We start from the raw sequence: 25297 nt of genomic DNA on the forward strand, positions 1-25297 counted from the left end.
AAATGACTATAATATAAAAGGGTCCCCCGTGCCCGGCCTATTATCTGACATCACTGCCGGTCACATTCCGGGTCACAAATAAGGGGTGGAGCATAGAATGGGGTGGGGTCACTGGGCTCACCTGGGCATGGCGGGAGGTCACACACGCGGGATTCGGTGGCAGTGCAGGAATATCCGCAGGAGCGAGTCCGTATCTGGGTGGGGTGGCCACAGGAAGCGCTGCATGGCGACCAAGAACTCCACCCCTCCTCCTCATAATCTGCCCAACAAAGACACAGAGTTCACATATCACCCTAAAGGGGGAGGAGCAATAGTTCTGCACTGGGGTGACACTAATAGTGCTCCCTGGGGTCATTGTGCACTCACCATAGTGATATTTGTCCTCAGAGATCCAGTTCTCTCCGGTGGGATCTCGCCCGCTCAGGACATTATCCTCCCATTCATATTGTGAGGAATAGTCACCCCCAGGCTCAGGGCCCGGAGCCCTCGGAGTGGAGGTTTCCCCACTGGGTAAATCGCTGTACTCCCAGAAGAGAGGCCAGAAGAGCTCGTGATGAGTCACCCAATCAGAGTCTGTCCAATCTGTCCGCGTATCCGATAGATCCAACTCCACCTCCGCCTGGGACGCCGGATCCACCTCAATCGTCACCTGCAGTGCAACAAGCACGAATATCACCCGGAACACCGACACATATTATATATTATTCCAATCATATATAATATACAGGACTGATGATCTGGTTGGGTCCAGTTGTTGCTATGGTTACAACTTGGTGACCTCCCCACCACCCCCATTGTGCTGTGTTGGGGTCTAACCTGGATGTTTGGGTTCTCGGAGGTCAGGTTGGCCCCTGACAGGCTCTGAAGGTCCAGGGTGAACGGTGCTGCCTCCTCCTGACCTTCGTCTGTCCCGTCTGTCTGTCGGTGGCTATGCGCAGTGACCTCGGGCGTCTGGCTGTCCTGTACAGAAGGGGCAAAGTCAGTGCTCGTCCCAAGAGCTTGCACTCTGATCCTGGCTGTGAGATCACATTTATTGGGATCAAACAATTTAAACTCAGGAGTCCACCAGATGCTCCGCCCTTACTGCCACCAAGTGCCCGACCTACAGTAGGAGCTCACAATCTAATCTGACAGCCACCTACCTACCGCTATCACCTCCACTATCCTCATTATTACCTCCACCATCATCATCCGCATTATCATCACTACCACCATCACCCCCACCATCCTCATCATCACCTCCACTACCACCCTCATCATCAACACATCATCCACAGTGCTACTACCATCCTCACCATAACCAAAACCATCACTACCATCATCATCACCCCCATCATTATCACTACCACTATCATCATCATCATCACCCCCATCATTATCACTACCACTATGATCATCATCACCCCCATCATTATCATTACCACTATCATCATCATCACCCCCATCATTATCATTACCACTATCATCATCACCCCCATCATTATCACTACCACCCTTCTCAGTTCTTTTACCGTCCTTACCACCTCTGTCACCATTATCAAAACCATCACTATCATCATCATCATCACCCACCACCACCACCACCATCATCATTACCCCCGCCAACACCATCATCATCACTACTACCATCATCATCACCCCCCACCACCATCATCATTACCCCACCACCATCATCACTACTACTACCATCATCATCATCATTACCCTACCATCACCACTACTCCTACCATCATCATAATCATGATTCAACTCTCTGGAATGATCTTCCTCGTCCTATTCGGCTTGCTCCTACTTTCTGCTCTTTTAAAAGAGCGCTCAAAACCCATTTATTCAAACTTGCCTACCCGGCTTCTTCTGTCTTTTGAAACCATCACTACTTCCCACCATTACATATCTCCCTCCTATTGTGTGAGACTTCCCCCACCTCCTAGATTGTAAGCTCTTCGGGGCAGGGTCCTCCCCTCCTCCTGTATCACTGTCTGTATTAGTCTGTCATTTCCAACCCCTATTTAATGTACAGCGCTGCATAATATGTTGGCGCTATATAAATCCTGTTTATTAATAATAATATTAATAATAATAATAATAATAATCATCATCCTCATCACTACCACCATCATCATTACTACTACCATCATCATCACCCCACCACCATCATCACTACCACCATAATCATCAACACATTATCCTCAGTGCTGTTACCATCCTCACCACCTCTGTCACCATTAATAAAACCATCACCCCCACCATCTTCATCATAATCCCCATCATCACCCCTTTGGTTTTCCCCCTCACTCACTTTTCCTTCTTTCTGTCCCCGTCCTCCCCCGGAATGATCACCGATGTGTATAGTGATCGCAATGCTCACCTGGTGGGGTCCCTGGCGGGAGGAAGGGGCCCCCAGTGGGATCTCCAGTCGGCAGCCGAGGAGGAGGAGAAGGATGAGAATGTCGCCCCACATTACTGTTCACCCGGCCGGGTCACTCTGCGCCCATCTCAGCGGGCGGGGCGGGGACAAGGTGATGACGCCACGGTCATGGGCGGGGTCAGGATGAACGGGGCGGTCACGTGTCTTGGGGCTCGCGGTGCCTGGACAGGTAGCACCTCGCGCTGTTCTGTGACACCTGGACCGCAGTCTCTCCCTACTAACAGCACCGGATGGGATAAAAGTTTTGTATGAAGTTGTGGTATAAGTTAGCAGACCCCCCAACCCCCCGTTCTTATATTGGGCGGAGCTACTTGTAAGGGTAGATTATCCTCAGACACCTCTGTGACCACCAGCGAAGATCCGCCCAGATCACTCCTCAGGGGTGGAGTTCCAAGCAACTGCACTGTTCACAACCAATCCGCTGCTGAGAATAACTTATGGCTGGTGGTCAGCATTAGGTGTAATGGCTGGCTGGGCTCCTTTACCTGAAGAGCCTCCCTAAATATTCAGGGATTACTGTGTAAGCCCCGCCCCTGCATACAGGGACCACCCTGTCAGCTCCTTATATATGTAAGCTCCACCCATGTGTTGCTAGGTCTCTGACAAACTTTACACTATGTGACTAGTGGAGGGACTACAAAGCCCATCATGGAGGATTCCCTCCCCACTCACCCCGACTCCTCACAATGCCAATTATAGTGATTGGAGAATTATTATTGGTTTATCCTCATACTAGGAGCAGTGTAGATATGTTGGATGGGGCCCCAGGCTGCCATAGGGCAGGATGCCACATGGTCTTAGGAGCCCAGCAATATGTGCTATGCTGATTCCTATCCTACCGATTTTTATGGATACAACCAATCACCTTCATCCTCAATGGGCTGTGCCAGATGCCCACGCTAGGGGCAGAGCCAACACTGAACAAATACAAAACAGGAAAATCAACGGCCGGATCCTGAAGCAGAGGACATAAATGTCATGAGACCCCGGCCAAAGATATGTCCTAGGATGACAACACCCATCACACTGCATCTCTGGAGGAGTAGTGTTGTCACCAAGTGACAGAACCCATCTGGGGCCCTAAAAGGTGGGCTAGGCAGGAAGTTATCAGGTCACAATATGCTTGGCAGGATCAACAAGAAGCATTCAGAACAGGAAAATCATTGATGGAGAGCACATGACCCTTTGTAGCACTCACCGACTACTGTCAACAACACACAGTGGAGGGGCCATGTTTTTTTAGAACCTCCCACAGGTCTTAGCGTACCTCATACACACATGCAGGTCCGCCATGCTTGTAGGTGAAAGGGGATCAGTGGCTCCTCCACACATCAGAGAGACACTTACAGGTAGGAGCAGATGAATGTTACAATGGAGTTTCCATTTTTCTGGCCACTATTGAGGAGGCCTGGGCAGATTATCTCAATCTATCTGCAGCACTGTGCTCCATCTGTAGGGTTATTACTTATGCTGGGGATGGTAGTGACCCCATCAAAAGGGTACCAATGTATATGGGGGGGACACAGATGACTAAAGGGATTTCACTAATCGTAAGCAGTAACCAATCAGCTACCCCAAGGCTCCTCACATGACACAGAGTGAGGGGAGTTGATTTACCCATTCCTGACATTTACACTGCTCTGTCTCACAGTCCTGTCTGACAACTCTTACAGTTCTTGTCCTTTTTTAAACTTTAGGAGCACACCCCCCCACTTCCCAGGTAGACCGTTCTCTGTGCACCTCCCTGCAGCTGGAGGTAGGTTGTCAGGGGTCAGAGCCAAAGTGAGGTGACCCCAGGGTCAGGGAGCTGCACGGTGGTCCCAGATTTTTCCTGCAGTGAGTAGGCGGAGCCAAGGTGAAAATAAATGTGTTTTTATTTATTAGCAGCCGACAAACCCCTCCCAACCCCCGAAGCGGAGACGTCACTTGCTATTGGAGGATCCCGAGTTTGTTGACCAATAAGAATCGTTTGGGGTTTGTAGAAACTCCGAATAAAAGACAACATTGGACAATCTCAGTCTGTTCTTTCGGTCCGTCCTTGCGTCATGCCAAAAAGAACAAATTTGTTTAAGGCTTTCCCAGGGGAGTCTCCACCCACAGTGCCAGGAATGTGATGCCATGTGACAGGGCAGGCTGAGGGGGCACTCTGCTCCCGGTGTTCTGGTCCCAATGTGCAGCCATGGACCCTCAGGGTCGGTCAGCACAGATCTGAATCAATGTTAACGGTTCACCATTAATGTGTCACCCCAGTGCCAGACTGAGGCAACATAAATGGCCGCAACACCCGCCACAGGAGATGGCCGTCCCCACAGGAAGAGACATGGAGACGTAGACGACAATACAGCGACACCTCCAGCCTCTCCAGGGCCAGCAGCAACCATTGTTGGACCGCTCCTACAGCACCTTATTAGCACCTGTGCTGTTTCCCGCCACCAGTGCCGGCCACTCGAGGCGACATTACGAATGCTTTAAAAGAAGTAGAAATGAAGTGAAGAGCTGCCCAGGAACGAATCCTTGGCGGAGTGAAGCCGGATCCTGGACAAGCCGTGCAGGGAAGCCTCAGACTGCGCAGTCTTCACCAGCCTCATGCCAATAAATAATATATAAAAAGAAAAAAAAACAAAAAAACAAAAAAACACATATAATATATATATAAAAGGAACAAAAATTCCACCCCGCCAAAGGGCCAACGTGGCTCATCACTCCCGGCACTGAGGGTCCTAGAGCCCACCCTGTGCGCATCAATCTTCCGTCTCCTCGTACGTGGTCTCATCAAAGGGCCGGTCCAGGAGAGGCACAAAGTGGTGGCGGGAGTACTTAAGCTGCAGGAGGTCTCCAACCTCACTGATCTTGGTCAGGGCCTGTGGAGACACAAAACAGGGCTTAGAATACAAGGAACAAGGGTGCAGGAGGAGGAAAGCGAGGAGTGCAGGGGTAGAATGCACTAAAGACAAGGATGGAGGGAACACCATATTATCTCCCTCCCTGCAGAAAAGGTTATGAAGCAAGAAAGATGCCACAGAGGTGACAAGCATGTAGCAAGTAAAGTCTCCTGATCTGCACACATGCTGCAGGTTGGTACTGAATGGGATCGGAATGACATGCAGGAAACAGATCCAAAAATCAGCAGTGACTTCATATTTCCTTTCAGCCTTATTAGAACTGGAAACATCTGGGGCCCCTATTGTGATGGTCAGTGAGGGCCCCAAAATTACTGTCCTAACTAATGGCAGATTGGCCCTAGACACACAGAGGTGCTTGGAAATAGCAACCACCTCTATCCTCAACAGGAAGATAGCAGGGCAGAAAAGACTCACCAGGTCCAACATCTCCTTGGTATGCGCAGCTGACACACAGAAGCGTGCTCTGGACTCGATGATGGGGGTGGCAGGAAAACCCACAACCACCACACCAATATTCCTCTTCAGCATCTCCCGGCCAAATGCCCTGCAGAGAAAATACAGGAAAGCTGTAATACCCAGCGGGGTCACCAGTCCAGATCCAGGGAGCTGATAATCTCTCATGTGGAGGGGTCGTATCACAGTCTTGCCTAACCCTGCACCGCTTCATTCACTAAGAGTAAAGGCCCGCTGATACCGCTGTCCTGTCACACAACAAACCCCACACTCACCCAATCTTGGCCGGCATATAAAGCATCAACGGGACCACCGGGGAGTCGCTGTTGCCATAAATGATGAATCCCATCTCGGTCAAACGGCGTCTGAAATATCGCGTGTTCTCAGCCAATTGCTCCACGCGCTGCCGACCTGCATGCAAAAAGAGAGAGGATGAAAAGCTATGGTGGGGCAGAGAGAGACTCCAAATACCCCAGGGGCAGATTTATTTCCAGGAGACATTTGCAGCACAAGGCCAGCTGAATCTATAGAGATTAATGAATGACAAATATTGTGCAGGATATCCAGCTGGAGGACAATATTCTCCTACACAACACTGACTTCCTGCCTTCCAAAGACAGGGTGCACTCCTTGTTCAGACCTCAAGATGACATGACACCCCCCACCCAATATTTTATATTTTCTGATTGTAATCTCTTCTGGGCAGGGTCCTCTCCTCCTCCTGAGTCACGGTCTCTATCTGTCATTTGCTGTTTATTGTACAGCGCTGCATATTATGTTGGTGCTATATAAATACTGTTTATTAATTTAATTTTAAAGTTTAATAAATTAAGTTTAATAATAGGAATGCATCATCTGTTACATATCTGTTGTTTCAACCCCAAAACAGCCATAAACTACTGGCACAGGGAAATCCCTCTTGATCTAAACTGTCAGTTCAGGAAAGCGTAAATCGGATTTACCAGCGATTAATTGGTAATCCTATTAGAAAGGCCAGAGGTCACCGGGAATTGCGTCACAGCGTCACCCCACGACGTGCGGGCAGAGGTCATGTCACCTCACAGCGGGCGCAGCTGTAATAAGGAAAGCGCAATATATGCGAGAGGACGCATGGCTACACAGGTATCCTCAATATCCAGCCTCTCATCCATACACTGGAAGGGATGCGGCCGCCTCTGTACGGTGACTACACAACATAAAATCATGAAGTGCGCCCATGAATTTATATTTTGGGTGTCTGATCCGCTCCAAAGTAGGTGTCAAGCACTGTGTTTGTGTAGTGAGGACAAGGATGACACGTAAAGGGGCACAGGTAATGCCACCTCCTCCCCCACCTAGAATCACCAGAGGACAATTGTATAGGGCAATAAAAGGTGGAAGTCTATCCTCCCACTAAGAGGATCATCGCTGCACTCAGAGTGCTTCACCGTGCTGGTGATGTCAGCAAGAACAACATCACACATCACATGACCCCCGGGTGAATATTCTTTATTTCCACCGTTTCTATCAGCTAATAAAATGCTAGCAGGGACCTTTGCGTGTGTATAGAGAGAAGACAAGCAGACTCAACTGTTTCTTCTGATGCAGAGAGAAGAATAAGCCAAGTCTGACCTCTCTGCTTTCTTTAGAAATCAGCATTGCTGAGCAATTATCCTAATGTACGGGGCTGGGAATGATGGTGGGACAGGTTGATTGGATCACACATGCGTCCATCCACTTCAGGAGGCCAATCAATGGCGGCATTTTGATTTTAGGATTTCATTCTTTTCATGCATTCTGAGAACAGAGAAATGAGGGGGAAATTGTACAGATAGTGCAGCTCTTCTGGCCCCACACAATCTGGAATCAATTTTTTTTCTTCCTCTGATCTTGCAGGCCTGTAATTGCATGAAGAGAGGCCCCTCTGTCTGCCCCAGGGCAATTATCAGAGGATGTGACGGGTCAGGGATAATTCCTGCCATCCCAGAGTCAGAAAACAGAAGCAGAACGCCCCTTGCTGTTAGCATACCGTGCACTTAACGTAACCCCCAACCAAACCAGGCACCTTCCGTGTATATACACAGGTCCAGGTCCAGGTCCCCCACCAGGGTCCTCATACACAGAACAATGCCCCCCCACCTCACCACACTGGGCACCTTATACGAGAACAATGCCCCCCACTACACTGGGCACCTTATATGATAACAATGCTTCCCCACCTCTTCATTTAATGCCCCTACCCCTACACATTTCTCCCTCGGTGATGCTGAAATTGTTTTATGGCAATCACACAACATTTGGCCGACATATCCCTAATAGAGGAACTTTTACTTCCCGTTATCACATGTGATTATTATTAGTGTCCCATTAATATCCTACATATACCCCCCCCCCCCCCCTCCACATACAATCTGTAACAGATGATCCCATACATGGATTGGACAGATATGCACACCACACATAAAACGTGGGCTGTATTCTGGGAAAGGGTTAAGGGCTGGGCCTGAGCCATGCTCTTGATGTGGAGCAGGCCAGGGCCCTTCTTTATCACATCCAGATGCTGAAGGATGGTGAGTGGCCCCTCTAACAAGTCTCCACTTTCCTCTTTGATGTGGACAATGTTTACAATTCCTGGCTGAGTGGAATCCTCTCTCCCTGGGGAACATGGCGGCTCCAAGGAGTATAAATCACCCAGCTAGGAATTTCTCCCCCCCAGACACCGATCATCAAACTCTGCTCACATCCAGTTGCTGTCCCCTCTAATACACCATCAGCTTCCACCGGCACCCTTTGCACACTATGGGTTCATACACATCAGTCTCATCTTTAGGAGGAGTTTTCTAGAACACTCCAAACTGGGTAATGAAACTCAATAAAAAAAAATGGGTAAATTTACCCATCAAGGGTAGCAGTTGTGGCAGAATGATGGCATACATGGACAGGACTGCTGAATGTCATTCACGCATCATTCATCCTCCAATTTTCTCCAGCCACTGTCATTGTAGGTGCTACCATGTCTGTCAGTGAAGTAATTTAGGTGCCCCTCTCCTTCTCTGAATCCAACAACTCTCTGAGGACCTTGGGGATCAGTGGGAGACCTGGCTGTGTGAACTATAGATGGCATTCCTGCAGAACCTCAGAATATGAGAAGGAACCAAACTCTTGTATTAAAAGAGGAATAGACTGCAGAGATGGAGACATAATCCTGCTCCTGTACAAAGCATTGGTCAGACCACATCTGGAATATGCAGCCCAGTTTTGGGATATTGTGGAATTGGAGAGAGTGCAGAGAAGGGCAACTAAACTAATAAAAGGAATAGAGGAGCTCAGCTATGGGGAAAGATTAGCTGAACTGAATCTATTCTCCCTTGAGAAGAGACGTATAAGGGGGGATATGATCACCCTGTATAAATATATAAATGGTCCATATAGAGAACTTCCTTCCCAATTATTCACAAAGAACAATAGGAGCGCTTTTTGCGCCTGGAGGAAAAGAAAATTTAAGCTACAGATAAGGAAGGGATTCTTCACTGAAAGGTGTGTGAATGTGGAATCGACTCCCTTAGGAAGTAGTTTCAGCAAGTTTTATAGAAAAAGCTGGATAATTTCTAGAAGCACAGAATATAACTGGGGATTAAAGCTTTAAAGTAAAGATAACAGAGACTGCTGATCCTGGGAACATTCGATTGCCTCAGGGAATCAAGAAGGATTTGTTTCCCCCCTGTTGGAGCAAATTGTACCCGTGTTATTTTTTGCCTTCCTCTGAATCAACTATGTCTATCGGGTTTTTATCTGGGATATGTTTTTTTCATTATTGATTGAACTTGATGGACTTATGTCTTTTTTCAACCTGACTATGTAACAAGTAAAAAGTACAATGCTACAGCTGTGAAGGCGATATCACATCACATTATGTGTAATGACTGTGTATGGTACACACAAGGTGGGATGTTTAGGCTGTGAAAGTTTCACACCCCTGGGGGGGCAGACAATTCAGTACATTTACCAGTTCACACCTCAGGGAGGACAAGACTGTCCCTGGAAGATAAACATTTGCTGCTCTCATAAATCAACATTCTGATTGACTGAAGAGTCACATGGAAGGTCAGCTTTCAGGCCAGGGAACGATCAGATACATATGAGAGGAATCCTCTCATATTCAGCAATGAATCTAAGTGCCAATCGGCAATACAAAATTCCTGCTCTATCCCAGGGCAGGTACTAAGTGTTAAACCCAGATTTTTTTTAAGCTGGGTGGGAAGAAGCTGTAGGTGGATGGCAGCCCTGTATTGTGACCAAACCCTTTAGTATTCACTTAAAAACAGCCAGGTGGTTACTAAAAAGTGCCGGGTGCTGCACCCCGATAAAAGGGGCTGGGGAGGGCACTGTAAGAAAATATTCCAACCAGCCAATATCTTGTTCCAACACAGAGGATCCAATCTCCCAATATTCAATAGCCAGGTCAACCACCAGGCTGAGGTGCAAAACTAAAAATGATCATCGGTTCTGACTGGGGGAACAGTACAGATGACCTCCAAACAACACAATCACTGCATTACCACAAATTGCTCTGCAGAATTTAGAACTGCTGAAATGTTTTGTGTGAAGCAATATGTTGCACTTATCAATCTCATGGATCAAATTGTGACCAGCAAAGACACAATAAGTTAATGAATGACAAGCAGGGGCTGCGAAGTGCAGCTCAATGGAGGGTCCTATGGGCAGCACCCACCTGTACAAACCAACCTTATCTGCACAATGCAGAGCCACACAGAGACTCAGCCCTGCAATCACACAATCACAATACACATCAGCTTTTATTAGACCAAAAACAGACGATTCACAGGTCAAAAGGCTCACTGTGCTCCCCACATGATTACTGTCAGAGTGCAAGCTCTTCAGGTCAGGCACAAAGTGAGGAGTTTTGAAAACAGTCACGGATATAGTCACCTTCAGAGTTTATGAGATTTGCTTTTGCACTTATGTGCCCCTCTTCCTGGAACTACATACCCTACTAGAGGGCTATCCTCTGGGACATGGAGGAACATTCTCCCTGCCTATTGTGTATCACTTCTCCCACATCCTAGATTGTAAGCTCTTCAGGGCAGGGTCTTCTTATGTTCCTGTGTCATTTGCAACCCCTATTTAATGTACAGCGCTGCTTAATATGTTGGCACTATATAAATCCTGTTTAATAATAATAATAACCATAAAAGAGTTTACAGTCTTCTGATTAGTGATGTTTGATCCTTGAAATATCTTTGCAACAATCAGATTCCTACACATTGAAGTGGCCTGGTCACACTGCACATACAGACAAATCACCTTACAATCCTGTCATGATTGTATAATAAAGTGAACCTGTTAGAAGACAAACGTGTCTCCCCATTGTTCCCATCTCTCAGGTGATGTGGGGTGTCACCATGCCCTGAAACTAGCATTGCTTCCAAGAGGTTTGCCCCCAGACCCCATCGCTCTGGATTAATGTGCGTTTGCTCTGTATACATAAAGATGATATACAATGGGACAAAGCAGGAGGGGAGGGTTGCTGGATAAGGAGCGGATTACTCGCTCCACCCCACAGCCTTAGAAGTGTAAGTAGAGCCTCTTGTTGTTTGTGGAGTCAGACAGATCTATGTCCTGGGACCTGATCCCAGGAGACCAGAGGTCACACAAAGGGCCAAAATCATAAAAGGTGTAATCCCAGCCCAGCTCATTTTCATACAGTACTCAGTGCTACAAATGTTTGCCTGGGATCAAACATCCTCTGTGTGGCTCCAAAACCTCCGACGGTGCCTTCACCTGTTTTATTGTACTTCCCCTACCTCCTAGATTGTAAGCTCTTCTGGGCAGGGTCCACTCCTCCTCCTGGGTCACGGTCACTTAATACTCCAATTTCATGTACAGCGCTGAGTAACATGTTAGTGCTATATAAATCCTGGTAATTAATAATTGTATCTGCTTTCTTTACAAAAATCCAGCATGCAGAGTGAGAGCTCCTGTTAGATATGGAGCTGAGAACAAGGATACAAAGATCTAGTCGCCAGATTCTTGTCAGTAATGGCAGCTATCACAACCAGATTTATTCTTTTAGGTGGGTGTGTTTCTTTGGGTTGAGGTTCCTTCCCCCAGTCACTAGGAAATAATGTACAGACACCATAAACTGCACACAGTTTCTACTAATGAATATTTGCCACATATAGATCACCACTCAGCTCTCGGCTTGGTACACCTTTCACAACTTAAATTCACCATCTAGATCAACAGGAAAAGCAAAATGTTTCCTGTGCCTAGGCAATACAGATCTTTAGCCTCACAGATTCATATGTAGGAAAAATTAATATTAAACAGGATTTATATAGCGGCAGCATATTACACAGTGCTGTACATTAAATAGGGGTTGCAAATGGCAGACAGTGACACAAGAGAAGAAGACCCTGTCCCGAAGAGCTTACAGTCTAGGATCATCTAAAGCTTTGCTGCTTCTGTTAGCCTCACCAGATTTATAGTGAGATTTGGGGTTCACACTGCTGAAGACTCAAAGTGCAAGAAATTCTCCTCATTCTGTGCTTGCATCACCTCTATCTTTACCAAACTTGGCATTTGTGGGGAGCATGGTCCTGAGTGGTTAGCAATCCGGCCTTCGCAGCACTGGGTCCCAGGTTTCAATCTCAGCCAGGACATTACCTGCATGGAGTTTGCAGGTTCTCGCCATGTTTGCATAGATTTCCTCCCGGTACTCCGGTTCCCTCCCACATTCCACAAACATGCCGTTAGGTTTACTGGCTTCCCCATGAAATTCACCTTAGACTGAGGTAATGACATATGACAGATAAGGACATTACATTGTGAGCTCCTTTGAGGGACAGCTATTGACATGACTATGGACTTTGTAAAGTGCTGCTTAACATGGTGGCTCTGTATAAATACAGTGACTAATAGTAATAACACTGACATGAAGAAATGCTTTGCCTCTATCAAGTTGGAAGAGCCCAGATGAAGGGAGACTGTAGAAAGTTCTAGTGATTAGTACACAGTATAGGTCTAGTACATGCCTAGCAGATGGCAACAACAGTTCCAAATCCCTCTGGCAAGCAACCTGTAGATTGGGGTATCTGGGACATCATTTGATGTCTGGGCAGCATAAACTTTAACTAACTGGATCACCAGTGGCAACCATCTATGACAGGCAAGACCCTGAAATAGTTATTAGCAGAACACACGCAATGACATTGTACTCCAACCATCACCTCGCCTTAATGATAGTGGACAATCAATGTACTGTGCCATGTAGTCACTCTGGGACATGGTTTGGGACACACAAGGCAGCAAAGAGGCCACTGCAGATGGTGATTACAAGACATAATTGGCTGCACTGTCCCAGGCTAGCAGTGTGAATATATTACCAAATGACATATAGAAAACACCTATTCATGCAGACATTAAGGCAGGGATCCTCACTGACATATGTTAGACATAATATCTGAACATTTACATAGCAGACAGGCTACATGCAGCGTCCAGTGCCACCCCGGCGCCCACTGAGACAAACAGACAGAGGGTAGAAGAATGCTACAGTCAGCAAACTGGAACAAAGACGTATACTGTTGTAACGTGTAATGCAAAACGACACATTACCTCCATACATATTCATGCTAAGGACTGGTTTATGTATACAATACCGAGCCTTCAACTGCTGGCTGCACAACTCCCCCCAGTGGCTGATCTGTACACTACTACCCTGGGAACACATACTGGGACTTGGTGCTCCCGTTCCACACCACGCACAGGATTAACAAGACAAACCACACTGCAAACATGCTACCATTACATACACTAAACTGCAACCAGAATCATGAAGAAATGAGCCATATGACAGGCCTGCAGGGGGTCATGTGAAGCCGACAGTTACACTAACCTCCAATGATTATCATGGAGAAAAGTCACAGTTTTACAGAACACAGAGCTAATGCAGTGTTCTGCCCGGGCCAACACCTGGCACTTTTCAGCAACCACCTGGCTGTTTTTGGGTGGGTGAGTGGTTAGGTAGGTGCTTTCACGTGCCTTCGATTTCTTTGCACCCAGCTTAACAAAATTTCTGGGTTGAGCACTGTAATGTGATGTATTTTTTGTGAAATGTTCTGATAGTTCCCACTTTTTGGGATAAAGGCCTTGAGGAGATTTGAGGTTTTATCTAATCTCAAAGTATTTAGGATGCTCGGGTAGACCTTGTCTTCAGGTAAATTTTTCTCATCACGGAGACTCACCCAGAGTGCTGCCATCTTCTCCCATGATGCACTTCATAGCAGTAATGATTTGCTCTGCCACAGGCGGAGACATCGAGGTAGCATATGCAGTGCTGTGTGAGTTTTTCCGCAGGTAGTCGATGAGGACCTGTGAAGTAGATAGACAGAGGTATAGAACTTAGTTTGTCCAACCATGAGGCTTAGAATTCCAAGACAGTAAAAGGGTATTCACCATCACAAACAATACACTTGTGGAGGTAAAATCCAATACAGATTAAAGGATTCTCATTACTGCATCATACAAAGACATTGTAGACAATTGTGCTCTTCCAGCCTTATGGTCACAGTTTGGCGAAGACCCTTTTCTGTCCCACCATGACTGTCCACCGGGGTACAAAGCCAGCTCCTTAAAAACATGGTGTCACCAGTCTGGTGTGGAGTTACTCGAGAGTTCTGGACAGAGCCCTGATCTTAACCCTACTGTACATCTTTGGAATGGCGAGCAAGGTCTGATCCAACATCAGTACCTGACCTCCCCAGTGGGAGCAAATTCCCACAGAACCCTCCAAAGTCTTATAAAAAGCCTTCCCAGAAAGAGGGCAATGCCATACTAATGGCCACATGGCACAGGAAGGGGGAGTAACTTCCTATTAACAACCATGGTTTTGAAAGTGGATATCTAACGTGCTGATATAGGTATGGCTATGTCAGAATTTACTGCAGGCAAGAATTGTTTTTACATGTTATACGGAGCTTTAAATTGAACTGAAAAGTGAAACATTTTGTATTCATTGACTTCACTTTAAGCAGCGATGTTTCATGACAACATTTTACAACAGAAAAGTTTCTACGAGTCCAATCTATGTCTTACCTTACTGCCGCCAATGTAGCCCCCTGCACCACCAAAGCTCTTGGTGAATGTTCCCATCATAATGTCCACATCTCGGGGGTCCAGGCCAAAATAGTCCACAACACCTCTGCCATTTGGTCCCAGTGCACCGATACTGTGCGCTTCATCCAGGTACAAGTATGCTCTGTATTTCTTCTTCAAGGCGATAACTTCAGGTAAACGGACAATGGATCCCTCCATGCTGAAAAAGTTCAACTTGTGTTAATAACCCAATAAGGGATGCCCATATTTCAACATCCGCAAACTTAAACATCATCAACTATCCAATAACTATCAACCCCCCCCCCCCTCACCTGTAAATCCCTTCCACCACAATCAGAATCTTTTTCCAGGGTCTGTGTGTACGAGGCTGGCCCTGTACAATGGCATCTCTGAGCAGCTTCTCCAGGCTCTGCATGTCTAGATAACAGAACACAATGGTTTTTTGGAATGCATAGGAGGACTTCACTGTCTGCATTAATCTCTGGACTGCACTAGGAGAGGAGATGCTCAAACACCCCCAGTGATTTCAGTCACAGCCTATGAAAATTATATCATTAATCCCTATAAAAGGAGAATCTATCCTCTGACTAAAGCTTGCTGCACTTACTATTGTGCTTGAAGATGCGTATTGTGGCTCCGGAGAGACGGGCACCCAGGACCAGCGAGGCGTGGTTCAGCTCATCACTAAGAATCAGACAACCCTGAAAAATGATGGTAAGGAAAAATAAGATGAATGTTCACACAGAACAGAATACAGAATGCAGCCTTGGATACTCACCTTTCCAACCAGTGCTGGAATATTCATAGAGTTTGTAGCAAACCCCATTCCATATGCCAAAGCAGCCTCCACTCCAAGGAAGCGAGCAACCAGGCGTTCCAACTCTTCATGTTTATCCAGATTACCTGCAGAGATTTATCAGAGGTACCATGAGTCAGAACACCAGAAAGTACCATTTTAAGTTACAAGAAAGAGGTCCAAATCAAAACGAGGTCCCTGCAAAATCAAACGCTGAGGGAGGACTAATCCTGGTAAATGCAGGCACCATATTTTACCATTTCTGCTAAATTTTAAAAACTCTAACTAGAAATTAGGAGTTTGAAAAGCGTGCTGCATATAGATAGGTTGGGGAGAAAGCATCCTAATAAAACTTCCTCTTCTGGATGAAGAATGATCACATCGTATTAGGTATAAAGGGTCTCAGAGGTTTGCAGCGCTAGGTCCCAGGTTCCAATCCCTACCAGGACACCATTTGCTAGAGTCTGCAGGTTCTCCCAGTGCTTGCATGGGTTTCCTCTGGGTACTCCGGTTTACCCCCACATTGCAAAAACATGCAGTTAGGTAAATTGGCTTCCTCCAAAAATTGACCTTAGACTATATTAAAGACATATGGGACATTGGATTGTGAGCCCCTTTGAGGAACAGTTAGTGATTATGACTATAGACTTTGAAAAGTGCTGCGTAATATGTCGGCGCTTTATAAATACTGTGTAATAATAATAATACAACTGTATAGTAGATTCCATGAAATATATATTCTGGTCTATAGGGGGAGACAAATATGCAACCTGCCACCGGGGTCACAAGACCGCTTTCATCTGAGGATTCTCACACAACTTCTGAGTATCTAAAAAGATGTCAAGACCAGGAACCACCTTCTGAAGGGAAGGGTGGCAGAGTAGTTATGGCCACTTGAAATTATAAGAAGTTTTGGCTGCCATTTTCTGATTGATGCTTTTTTGGGCACTCACCCATTTCCTGCCGGGTACTGCACACGCCTGCTCCATACTCATGCAGTACACTGGATGAAGAGTCGGCACACACGCCATGATTTTGTGCAAAGCCCAAGTAGTTATAGGACCCCATATTCATCACACCTTTTATCACCCGCCCTGAAAATCTGTAAAACAAGGAATGAAAAAAGTCAGTTAATCGCAATGTTGAGGTGAGGAACCCCTGCACAGAATCTAGACAGTAGTAGTTCTGCTCAGATATAAAGATGGGCGGCATCACAACCAGAAGTTTACACAGCAGGATCACACTCAAAGAACTGCAAGTTTTCTATTTATGCCTGGGCCCCTTGAGGTCAAAGCAAACTGCCACAAAATAATCCTGAAACCATACAGAGAAAAATCTACTCTCCATGACTCTCCTGGTCAAATCAGTTACATGGACCTAAAGCCATAATAAATTCCCCTGAACTATACAATCTGCTCCCCTTCCGGGTTTCGTTCCATTCCATTCCATTTGTAGGGCTGTTCTTACTTGAAGGTCCAGTTGTAATCATCGGTGAATCTTTCCATAATATCAACCCGCTCGCCAGGAACGCTGCACACCGGCCGGTTCCAATTGTCTCGGATCCTCATATATAGATTCCGCGTGTAGAAATTCTCAAAGTCCTGGTACAGCGGCACAAAATCCTATGAGGTAAAACAGGTCATGTGATGCAGAGTCAAAACCTGGGAATTTACCCCCTCTATACACTATCCAACCCTAGTAATCAGCAGTAAAATATCCATTATTAATAACCAAGGCGCAATGATATCAGCACAGAGTACAGTAGGGGGGTGAATTCTGATCAGATCTAAAGGCACTGACGGAAGCTGCCCAGAAACCAGATCCCCTACCACCAGCTTAGAATTAAACTAAATCCCACTACAAGGTGGTAAAGGGAAAAATCAGTGGAACCCCCAATCCGCAATATAAAAGCAGTCTTTGAAATACTAGTTGTCATTCTGAGCCAGACCTAGAACTCCTTGGGTTAGGTTATGGTTGATCTTCATATGTTTTCTAGCCCAAGGGCTCAATTATCCAGGCCAGAGGATGAGCATAAGTGCCAATACAGAGGTAAAAAATTGCAGCTCTCCGTAGGGCAGTACACTGTATGGCAGAGCTGACAAGACATGACATCTTCATGTACAGGAAGTAACTGATACACATATGAAATAATCTTACTTTCTGCTCCTCACGCTCGGTGGCATTGTGGCACTTCTCAATCTTCCAGTCTCTCATGAAATCTCTCATGTACCCGAACAATGTCAGGATCCCATACCCCATGTATGTGAGGACGGCAACCAACATGGGGGTCTCCTCAAAGGCTTCATGGAATGGTCGCTTGTATAATCCGCCATTGTAAAACTATTGGAAAGAAGAAAACAAAACGTCAGCCAATGAAAAAAAAATCCCAGTATTTCACGAATGCTAGGGGTGCAAAAGTTAAACATTGTGTCATAGTATAAGACATGGCATGGGAAATATCAGATTTAGAATGTTTGGTATATGTCAGCCACCAGCACAGGATACAATGCAGTGGATGACATTTGAAGGAGGGGGGGGCACCACCACAGATGGCACCAGAAGGAGGAAGGCACTACAGCACATGGCACATATGCAGCATACAGTGGGAATTCTCTTGAATAAAAAGTACACATCCAGTTCCTCCTCACACACAGAACTTTCCTAGAACTTCTGCTGGTTAATATTGGAGCAGCTGCATTGTCCCATTCCTGAGGGAGTATCATTGTGCTGGTTTTAGGTTAATCATTCATTAAATACAAGATTTAAAATGCGAGCAAAGTTCCTACCCCTGTATGTTAAATATATTTACACCGAACACTCATTTTCAATGCAGCTGCTCAGTCATCTGATGTGTATGCACCACAGAATGAAACCCATATTCCATCAGAGACTTCTGCCATTTCAATGTCCCCAGCACTGAACTACACCAACATTATCTGTACACCACTCAGAGTATGGATCTGTAATTAATAATATTGTTATTAGGATTTATATAACACCCACATATATACCCACGCAGCGCTGTACATTATATAGGGGTAGAAGACAGATACAAATAATGACACAGGAGGGGGGGAGGATCCTGCCCAGAAGAGCTTACAATCTAGGGGATGGGGCAGTATCACACATTAGGAGGGGAGATTTGGAAAGGTGGGAAGTAGTAGGGTTTTAAAAGACAGAAGAAGACGGGTAGGTGAGGTTTTATTTTTTTTTTTTTTTAATGAGCAGAAAGTAGAAGCAACTGAACAGGACCAAAAAGACCATTCCACAGAGTCGGGACATCTTTAGAAAAGTCTTGGAGCCATGCGTGTAATGAGGTTATGAGTGAGGAAGTCATTAGGAGGTCAATCCAGAAATAAAGAGAGCGGCTATTTTTCTATCGGATCAGAATGGTAAGTGAGACAAGAACTGTGGAGGGATTTGAAGGCAAAGCACAGGAGCTTAAATTTGAAATTTGAAAGGTGAAATGGAAGCCAATGAAGAGAATTACAAAGAGATGCAGCAGAAGAGGAGGGGTAGGAAGGCTGTGTATGGGGTAGGTAGGTGGGAAGGATAGATAAGTCTGGCTGCATCATTCACAATAAATTGTAGAGGAGAGAGTTGGTTTAGTGGAATACCAGAGAGGAGGAGGTTACAGTAGTCCAGACGAGAAATGATAAGAGCATGTACAAGGAGTTTGGTGGTCTCTGGGGACAGGTAGGGGCAGATTTTGGAGATGTTGTGCACTTGGAAATGTTCAGAATATGAGGGGTAAATGAGAGGGCACAATCGAAGGTGAGGCTAAGACAAGGTGCTTGAGGGGAGAGACGAATTACAGCGTTAACAGTTAGAAATATGTCAGGAGGAGATTTGGAATTGATGACTTGTGGTCTGTAAGGCAGTTTTGTATCCATTTACAGATTCCTTAACCTAGAAGAAGGCATCAGCCACCTGGAAGGAACAAAGTCCAATATTACTACAACCATAGCGCAGGCTTTGCTCCTTTTAGACCTAGCTCTAGGCGCACCACCCCGGCACTTTTCAATAAATGTTTTTGGGTGGTTATTGAAGAGTTGGGTCACAATACAGGGGCTGCCACACACAGTTTCTTCCCACCCATCTTAAAAAAAATGCCTGGGTCTAACACTGTATAGCAACCAGAAAAATCCAACAGACTAATGGATCTCACCAGGTATAAAAAATGGGCCACATACCAGAAAACACAACCTGTCCAGACAATGCTTGGTAGACCTGCTATCCATCATTCTTTATTCTCAGACAAGGTTGGTCATAAATCTAGATTTCTATCTAATATCTGCAGGTGGAGGAAAGGCGAGTCTATGGCTGGGTACACATGTACAATAATTGTCGCTGGAAAGGATATTTCACATTCCTTTCCAATGACAAATGACTGCATGATGCATGAATGAGCACTGTACATACAGCACCATTCTTCTCTATGGAGAGGGAAGGCGCAGAACAACAAAGTGGCACCCCTCCCCTTCACTTTCATTACGATCATTTGTCGTCCGTAGATCAGTGGAAAAGGCTACGGTTGGGCGATTCTTGTGCTCATTGGCCGATTTTTATAATTTCCTGCGTTCAGTTACTGCTTTGAAAGAAAAGTTTGTAAGAAAACTTTTCTGAAGCACCCAGAAAACTGAAAGAAAAACAATGCTAGAATAGACAACAACAACAAGGAGAAAGGAAGAAAATAGGGGAAAGCAAGGAATGTATGGAGATGGAAAGCAGGGAGTGTAAGGAGAGGGAAAGTGTAGAGTACAGGGAGAGGAGGAAGGAAGTAGGAGGGAGATATCAGGGAGTACATTACTGTGGGATTCATGGAGTTTACATTTTTGCATTCTCCGAGTCTCAGTAATATGCAGGAAAACTCATTGCTCTGCACATTTCCTATACACAGAGAAGCGCATTCAGAATACTGCAAATTCTTCTCTGCCGAGGACAATAACCGTATACAGCTCCTGTTCTGTGCAGTAATCAGATTATCGGGCAGAGAAGACACAGAGGTAACTATGTGAATCATGAAGGCATGAAATATGTGGAACACGGCCAGGAACAGGTGTGTGAGAGGGAGAGGCTGCCAGAGGACCCAGATCCGTTTCTATGATAATACTCTGGAATGGGACCAACTCCTTCCAACTGACTCATACAGAAGAGAGCACACAAGGGGGGTGCAGAGAGAAGTATTCATGTTTGAATGTCAACCGCCCCATTTAATCCTCAATACATGTAATTCTTTTAAATCTCTTCCCCTAAGCAGGGGAACAAACAGTTTACCCCTAATCTTTATGAAATGTCACCTTTCACCCAAATACTTCCCAGGATTATCCCCATCCACACTTTCTGCATAACAAGAGACCGGGACACAGAAATCTTTTCTTGGAAATGTCTGTGATGGATGGTGCTGGGTGCACCAGGTGAAACCATCACATCCCGATTCATAAACTGGCACACACTGAACAATCCTTATATTTACCACCTCGCCGCCCAAACACACACACTGTCCTAGCACAATTCTCCGACACTGTGGGCCTATTCACCCTTACGTCTAGGGGACAGAATTTGAAGTTTAGTGTCATTTTACTTGTCGCAAACTGTGGTAAGTTTGCCTTGAATAAACCTTGCCAGTTCTAGATAAACGGCAGCAATGCATGCAAATTTTCTTCAACTTCTTCTGTAGCAGTCACCTTCGGTCCTCCTTTCGACCATCAAAATTGGTTGTTATTAAACAATGATGAGGAACTTTGACAGCAGGAGGGAACCAAGGTCACCATCATTATCACTGCACATACATATCCAGATATGATAAATGACATGACCCGGTCTTTACCCATTGTCTTCCTATCACAAGCAACAAAGAACCTCCTTGTCTTTCCTCATCATTACACTCCTCTCCCTGGCCATGGTACAGGACTGCTACCATCGGAGGCTTCGGACACAGGACATGTGACCAGCATGAGGCTCATTCAAACCTCCCACCGGCTCTGGAATGTCTCTAACCCTTTATGCCACGCAAGGCTGAGAAATTGCAAAGCGGTGATGATTTTGGATCTTTTACTGTTTGCCGGGCCCCAGCAAGTCAATAGTGCTGAGGCTGCAGATTGACCCATGAGGTGTAGCCAGGATTGTCCCTGGCACGGTCCCTGCAGTCTGTGGAGACCAATGTGTGGAATTTGCCTTTCCGTGTAATTTTGGTGACTGAACACCCAGGTATATATATATATATTTATTGATATTTATTATATAATACCAGTGTGCAATGTCCACAATGCCCTATAAAGCGCCACACCAGTCTGGGCTGCACCTGTACAGCATACAATATCCATAAACACCACAGACAATGCCCGGCCTTCTCTATGAAGGAGAGGGACACAAATTACCTACAAAAGTGGGTCATATTGCAGCCAGACTGCCGATCATAGTGGACTTCGACCCTTTTATGGTCACCTTTAGGTTTTTCCAGACCCAATACAAATATAACCTATGTGTCATTACTCGCATCTATCATCCATCTTATATCAAATGATTTGTAAAGAATACCTCATGAGACCGTCCAAGTATACTGGAAGATGAAAACTTGACAGATTAAATTCCAGAGTTATTGTGTCTTAAGGTAGACGTTGTTCCAATTACTAAAATCTCAAAGGTTGGTTTAATTTATTTGCAGTTTTTGCAAAACTGCAGTTTTTATTAAAATTTTCCTGGGTGATCCTGCCTTTAGGTTCCCTGTTTAGGTACATCCTGTTCTGGAGTGACAACTCACATAGGGAATAACGATAAAATGTAAAAGCAGCAAAAAAAAAAAAAAAAGTTTATGATGCAGACTAAATGGAGCAAACTAGAAGTCTTCCAGGTGCAAGAAGAAAGGTGGGGTAGATGATGGAGCTGCTGGAGCAGGTCAATCATTCGGAAAGGTATTCATTGCTTCTCTGTACAGGAAAAACATTTCCATCCTTCACGGTTAAAATGATGGACATTTCACACTAATGGTGGTGCCGTGTGGCACCTCATGAATTGTAATGTTAAAGATACAAGGACAACTTCTCTGTGAGCTCTGCACAATACAAATCACTGCACAGAGGCTGACTATTAACACGTCAGGAAGGAGCTACCATGGACCGTGCAGATTGTACAGAGGTAAAAGCATCACCCTGTGAATAGGGATGGGATGGATGGGGGATCCCCAAACAGCCCTCAGTGTGCACCCTTCCTGCAGCCTACTGAACCAAACAAATCTGCTTTAATTCATTGACAGCTCTAGAGGTAAAAGGTCAGCTGAAAGTTGACATCTGTCACATCACCTGGATATAGACCAGGTGAGCGGCACTGCAGAACCAACTGCTGCAGGCAAAGTTACCTCACTCTTTATGCTACACAGGGGGGGGAAACTGGAAGCGAAGACAGGTCCTCTTTATATGTCTCATCTGTGAATTCTGCTCTCTGGCTAATGTTGGTGTTGTAGAGTAGAAGAGGCTGCAGGAGGTCAGGGTGCTGTTTTGGTATCTCATGAACATCTGCCTGTAGCATGGCTGCAGAAACAAGCTTGTGACATGAAATCACGGGACTGACCCTATGCACAATGTCTGGCTGCGGAGGGGACTACACTTTCCGTGGTCAGTCATGTGACTGCTCCTATAAAGGACAGGGCCTGCCAGGGAATAGGAAAGACTCCTCCAATCTATTATAAAAGCTGTTAGAGGATTGAACACCGGAGAATGATGCAACTTATCTGAAGCTGAAATATTAGTTATAGGTGGACTGCTGGGTCTCAGGCCCCTCCGAAGGTGAATGCCTGGGACTGAACCTCCTACAGGAAGTGCAAACTTTCCCCATCTGCATCTAGCCTGGCTCACAGACCAAGCAGATACTGAACATGAAGTTTGGTGTTAGGGAGGGAGGAGAGGTTTCATATAATCCCTCACCCAGGTGAAACATTCCAGACTTCATTACTGAAAAAGGCTCAATGCTGGGGACTAAAAATCCAGCGCAGATGTGAACTGGGAGATGCCAGAAGAGACAACCCCATGTGTGACCCCCTGCCTGGAACCCTCAGATAACTCCAGAAAGAGGACCCCATTTGTGACCCCCAGGAAGAAGACCAGAAGGTGCCATGATGGAAGACCCCATGTGTGACCTGGAATCTTCAGATACCTCCAGGGAGCGGACCAAAAGGTGCCTGGACCATACAATGCCCCTGCCTGCACACAGCAGGAACGCAATGCCCAGAGATGGGTGCAGGGTGTTCATAGTGTGGAATAAAAATGTCAGGGTGGATACATAGTGCAGCCATGACATCTTCTTGCTGGGATAGACATCCCCTAATCAGTGACACATGTGAATCAGGAATGTATCCAATAGGAGGGGCTGGATCCGGCTGAATCCACAACATTGTGCACTGCCAAAAGTCAGGGTGCACACTGGGGGTCCATGACCCCCTCCCCCCCCAATAAGAGGAGGTTTACACAGCTTCTGAAAGAGAACAGATAGCGATAACATCTAATGGCAGAACCATAAGTTTCATATTATTATTAATAAATAGTACTTGTATAGTGCCAACATAATATGCAGTGCTGTACACATACACATCGAACCTGATAACAAATAAAAAGCCACCAGGTGTCAGTCTGCCATCATTTTGTGTATGAACGGCATGCCCCAGGGTCACCTGAGGGTCCTATCACTGAACTCCTTCCTGGGAATGTTTGCAGCTGATTTCTGATTGGCTGATATAAGTTCCCGTACATTATAAACACATTGCTGCTCCACTGAAATCTGCACACAGATCACACTTCGGCCATAAAACACTTGTATATACAGAGACTGAAGTTTATAAATACCCCACTGGGGTAGATTTGAAGATAGATAATGAAGATATATGAAAACCACAGAAGAATTTCATCTGCTGTGACAAGTAAGTTGGTTGCTATAGGCAATAGAAGCATAGGATTGATATCAACCTGAAAGAAAAAGCTGCAACCTCCAAAAAAGCAGCAAACCCATCATTCACTGTGAAGCCTGGGGGGGGGGGTCATTGATTTACAAGTTAGTTTAGTCAGTCATTCATTATATATATATATAAACATAAAAGGATAGAGAGAATGTCTGATGGGGTACATTGATATATGTGGGTAGATTAAGGGGTATACAGATAAGTGTGTGCATGTGTGTGTGTGCGGGGGGGGGTATGGTAAGGTATATTGATAGGAGGGGAGTATACTTATTTAGGGGGCTGTATGAAGGGTATACAGGTATATGGTGGGGTATGAGGGTTCAAATCTACTTTCCATAAATAATATCTATGAGGCACATAGTAGAGGAAGGGGGTATGTATGGGGGAGGGGCTGTCTGTACACCAACGGGTGCCGGTCTCACCTTCTCCTCCTCGAACAGTGCTCCGCTCCTAACGAATCCGTTCTTTAGCCCACCGTGTTCACTCTTGTAGGTGCCGTTCATGGCCGCCTTGTAGGTGTTATGGCCCCCGGGGCCCTCTACAGTGTTACACCGCGGCATCACCGTCCTGTCTCCGCTCCTGTCAGCACCGCCACGCCCAGCTGCCCCCATACCGGAACTCAGCGCCGACACCTCCACCAATCGCAGAAC

The 25297-nt window shown here is 45.8% G+C and overlaps 2 protein-coding genes across 2 annotated transcripts in view; both read right to left on the bottom strand.

Moving 5' to 3' along the window:
• ISM2 (isthmin 2) overlaps nucleotides 1-2761 on the bottom strand; it is a 3725-nt gene extending 964 nt beyond the window's left edge. Inside the window, exons 1-4 of the mRNA XM_072428422.1 lie at nucleotides 2369-2761; nucleotides 817-960; nucleotides 367-649; nucleotides 77-259 (exon numbers count right to left, since the gene is read on the bottom strand). Of these exons, the coding sequence (XP_072284523.1) occupies nucleotides 77-259; nucleotides 367-649; nucleotides 817-960; nucleotides 2369-2461 (703 nt within the window). The 5' untranslated portion in view covers nucleotides 2462-2761. The remainder of the gene's footprint in view (nucleotides 1-76; nucleotides 260-366; nucleotides 650-816; nucleotides 961-2368) is intronic.
• Nucleotides 2762-4284: 1523 nt separating this feature from the next.
• Nucleotides 4285-25297, bottom strand: SPTLC2 (serine palmitoyltransferase long chain base subunit 2). Its single transcript, XM_072428411.1, has 12 exons — nucleotides 25070-25297; nucleotides 17855-18037; nucleotides 17165-17319; nucleotides 16651-16799; nucleotides 15680-15804; nucleotides 15509-15602; nucleotides 15213-15318; nucleotides 14881-15100; nucleotides 14031-14157; nucleotides 6060-6195; nucleotides 5746-5875; nucleotides 4285-5289 (listed from the first exon to the last, which is right to left on the bottom strand). The coding sequence occupies exons 1-12, from the start codon at nucleotides 25256-25258 to the stop codon at nucleotides 5170-5172; spliced, it is 1734 nt and encodes a 577-aa protein (XP_072284512.1). The 5' UTR covers nucleotides 25259-25297; the 3' UTR covers nucleotides 4285-5169.

This window comes from Pyxicephalus adspersus, chromosome 12, assembly GCF_032062135.1.
Source record: "Pyxicephalus adspersus chromosome 12, UCB_Pads_2.0, whole genome shotgun sequence".
NCBI classification, from domain to species: Eukaryota; Metazoa; Chordata; class Amphibia; order Anura; family Pyxicephalidae; genus Pyxicephalus; species Pyxicephalus adspersus.

Bases quoted from the DNA above. Each gene is read 5' to 3' on its own strand.
- SPTLC2 (XM_072428411.1), bottom strand. From the start codon at position 25,258: ATGGGGGCAGCTGGGCGTGGCGGTGCTGACAGGAGCGGAGACAGGACG. The intron at 16,800-17,164 runs GTAAGAACAGCC...CTTGTTTTACAG, and splicing joins GATTACAACTGGACCTTCAA to ATTTTCAGGGCGGGTGATAA. The intron at 14,158-14,880 runs GTAAGACATAGA...TCTACTTCACAG, and splicing joins GCTACATTGGCGGCAGTAAG to GTCCTCATCGACTACCTGCG.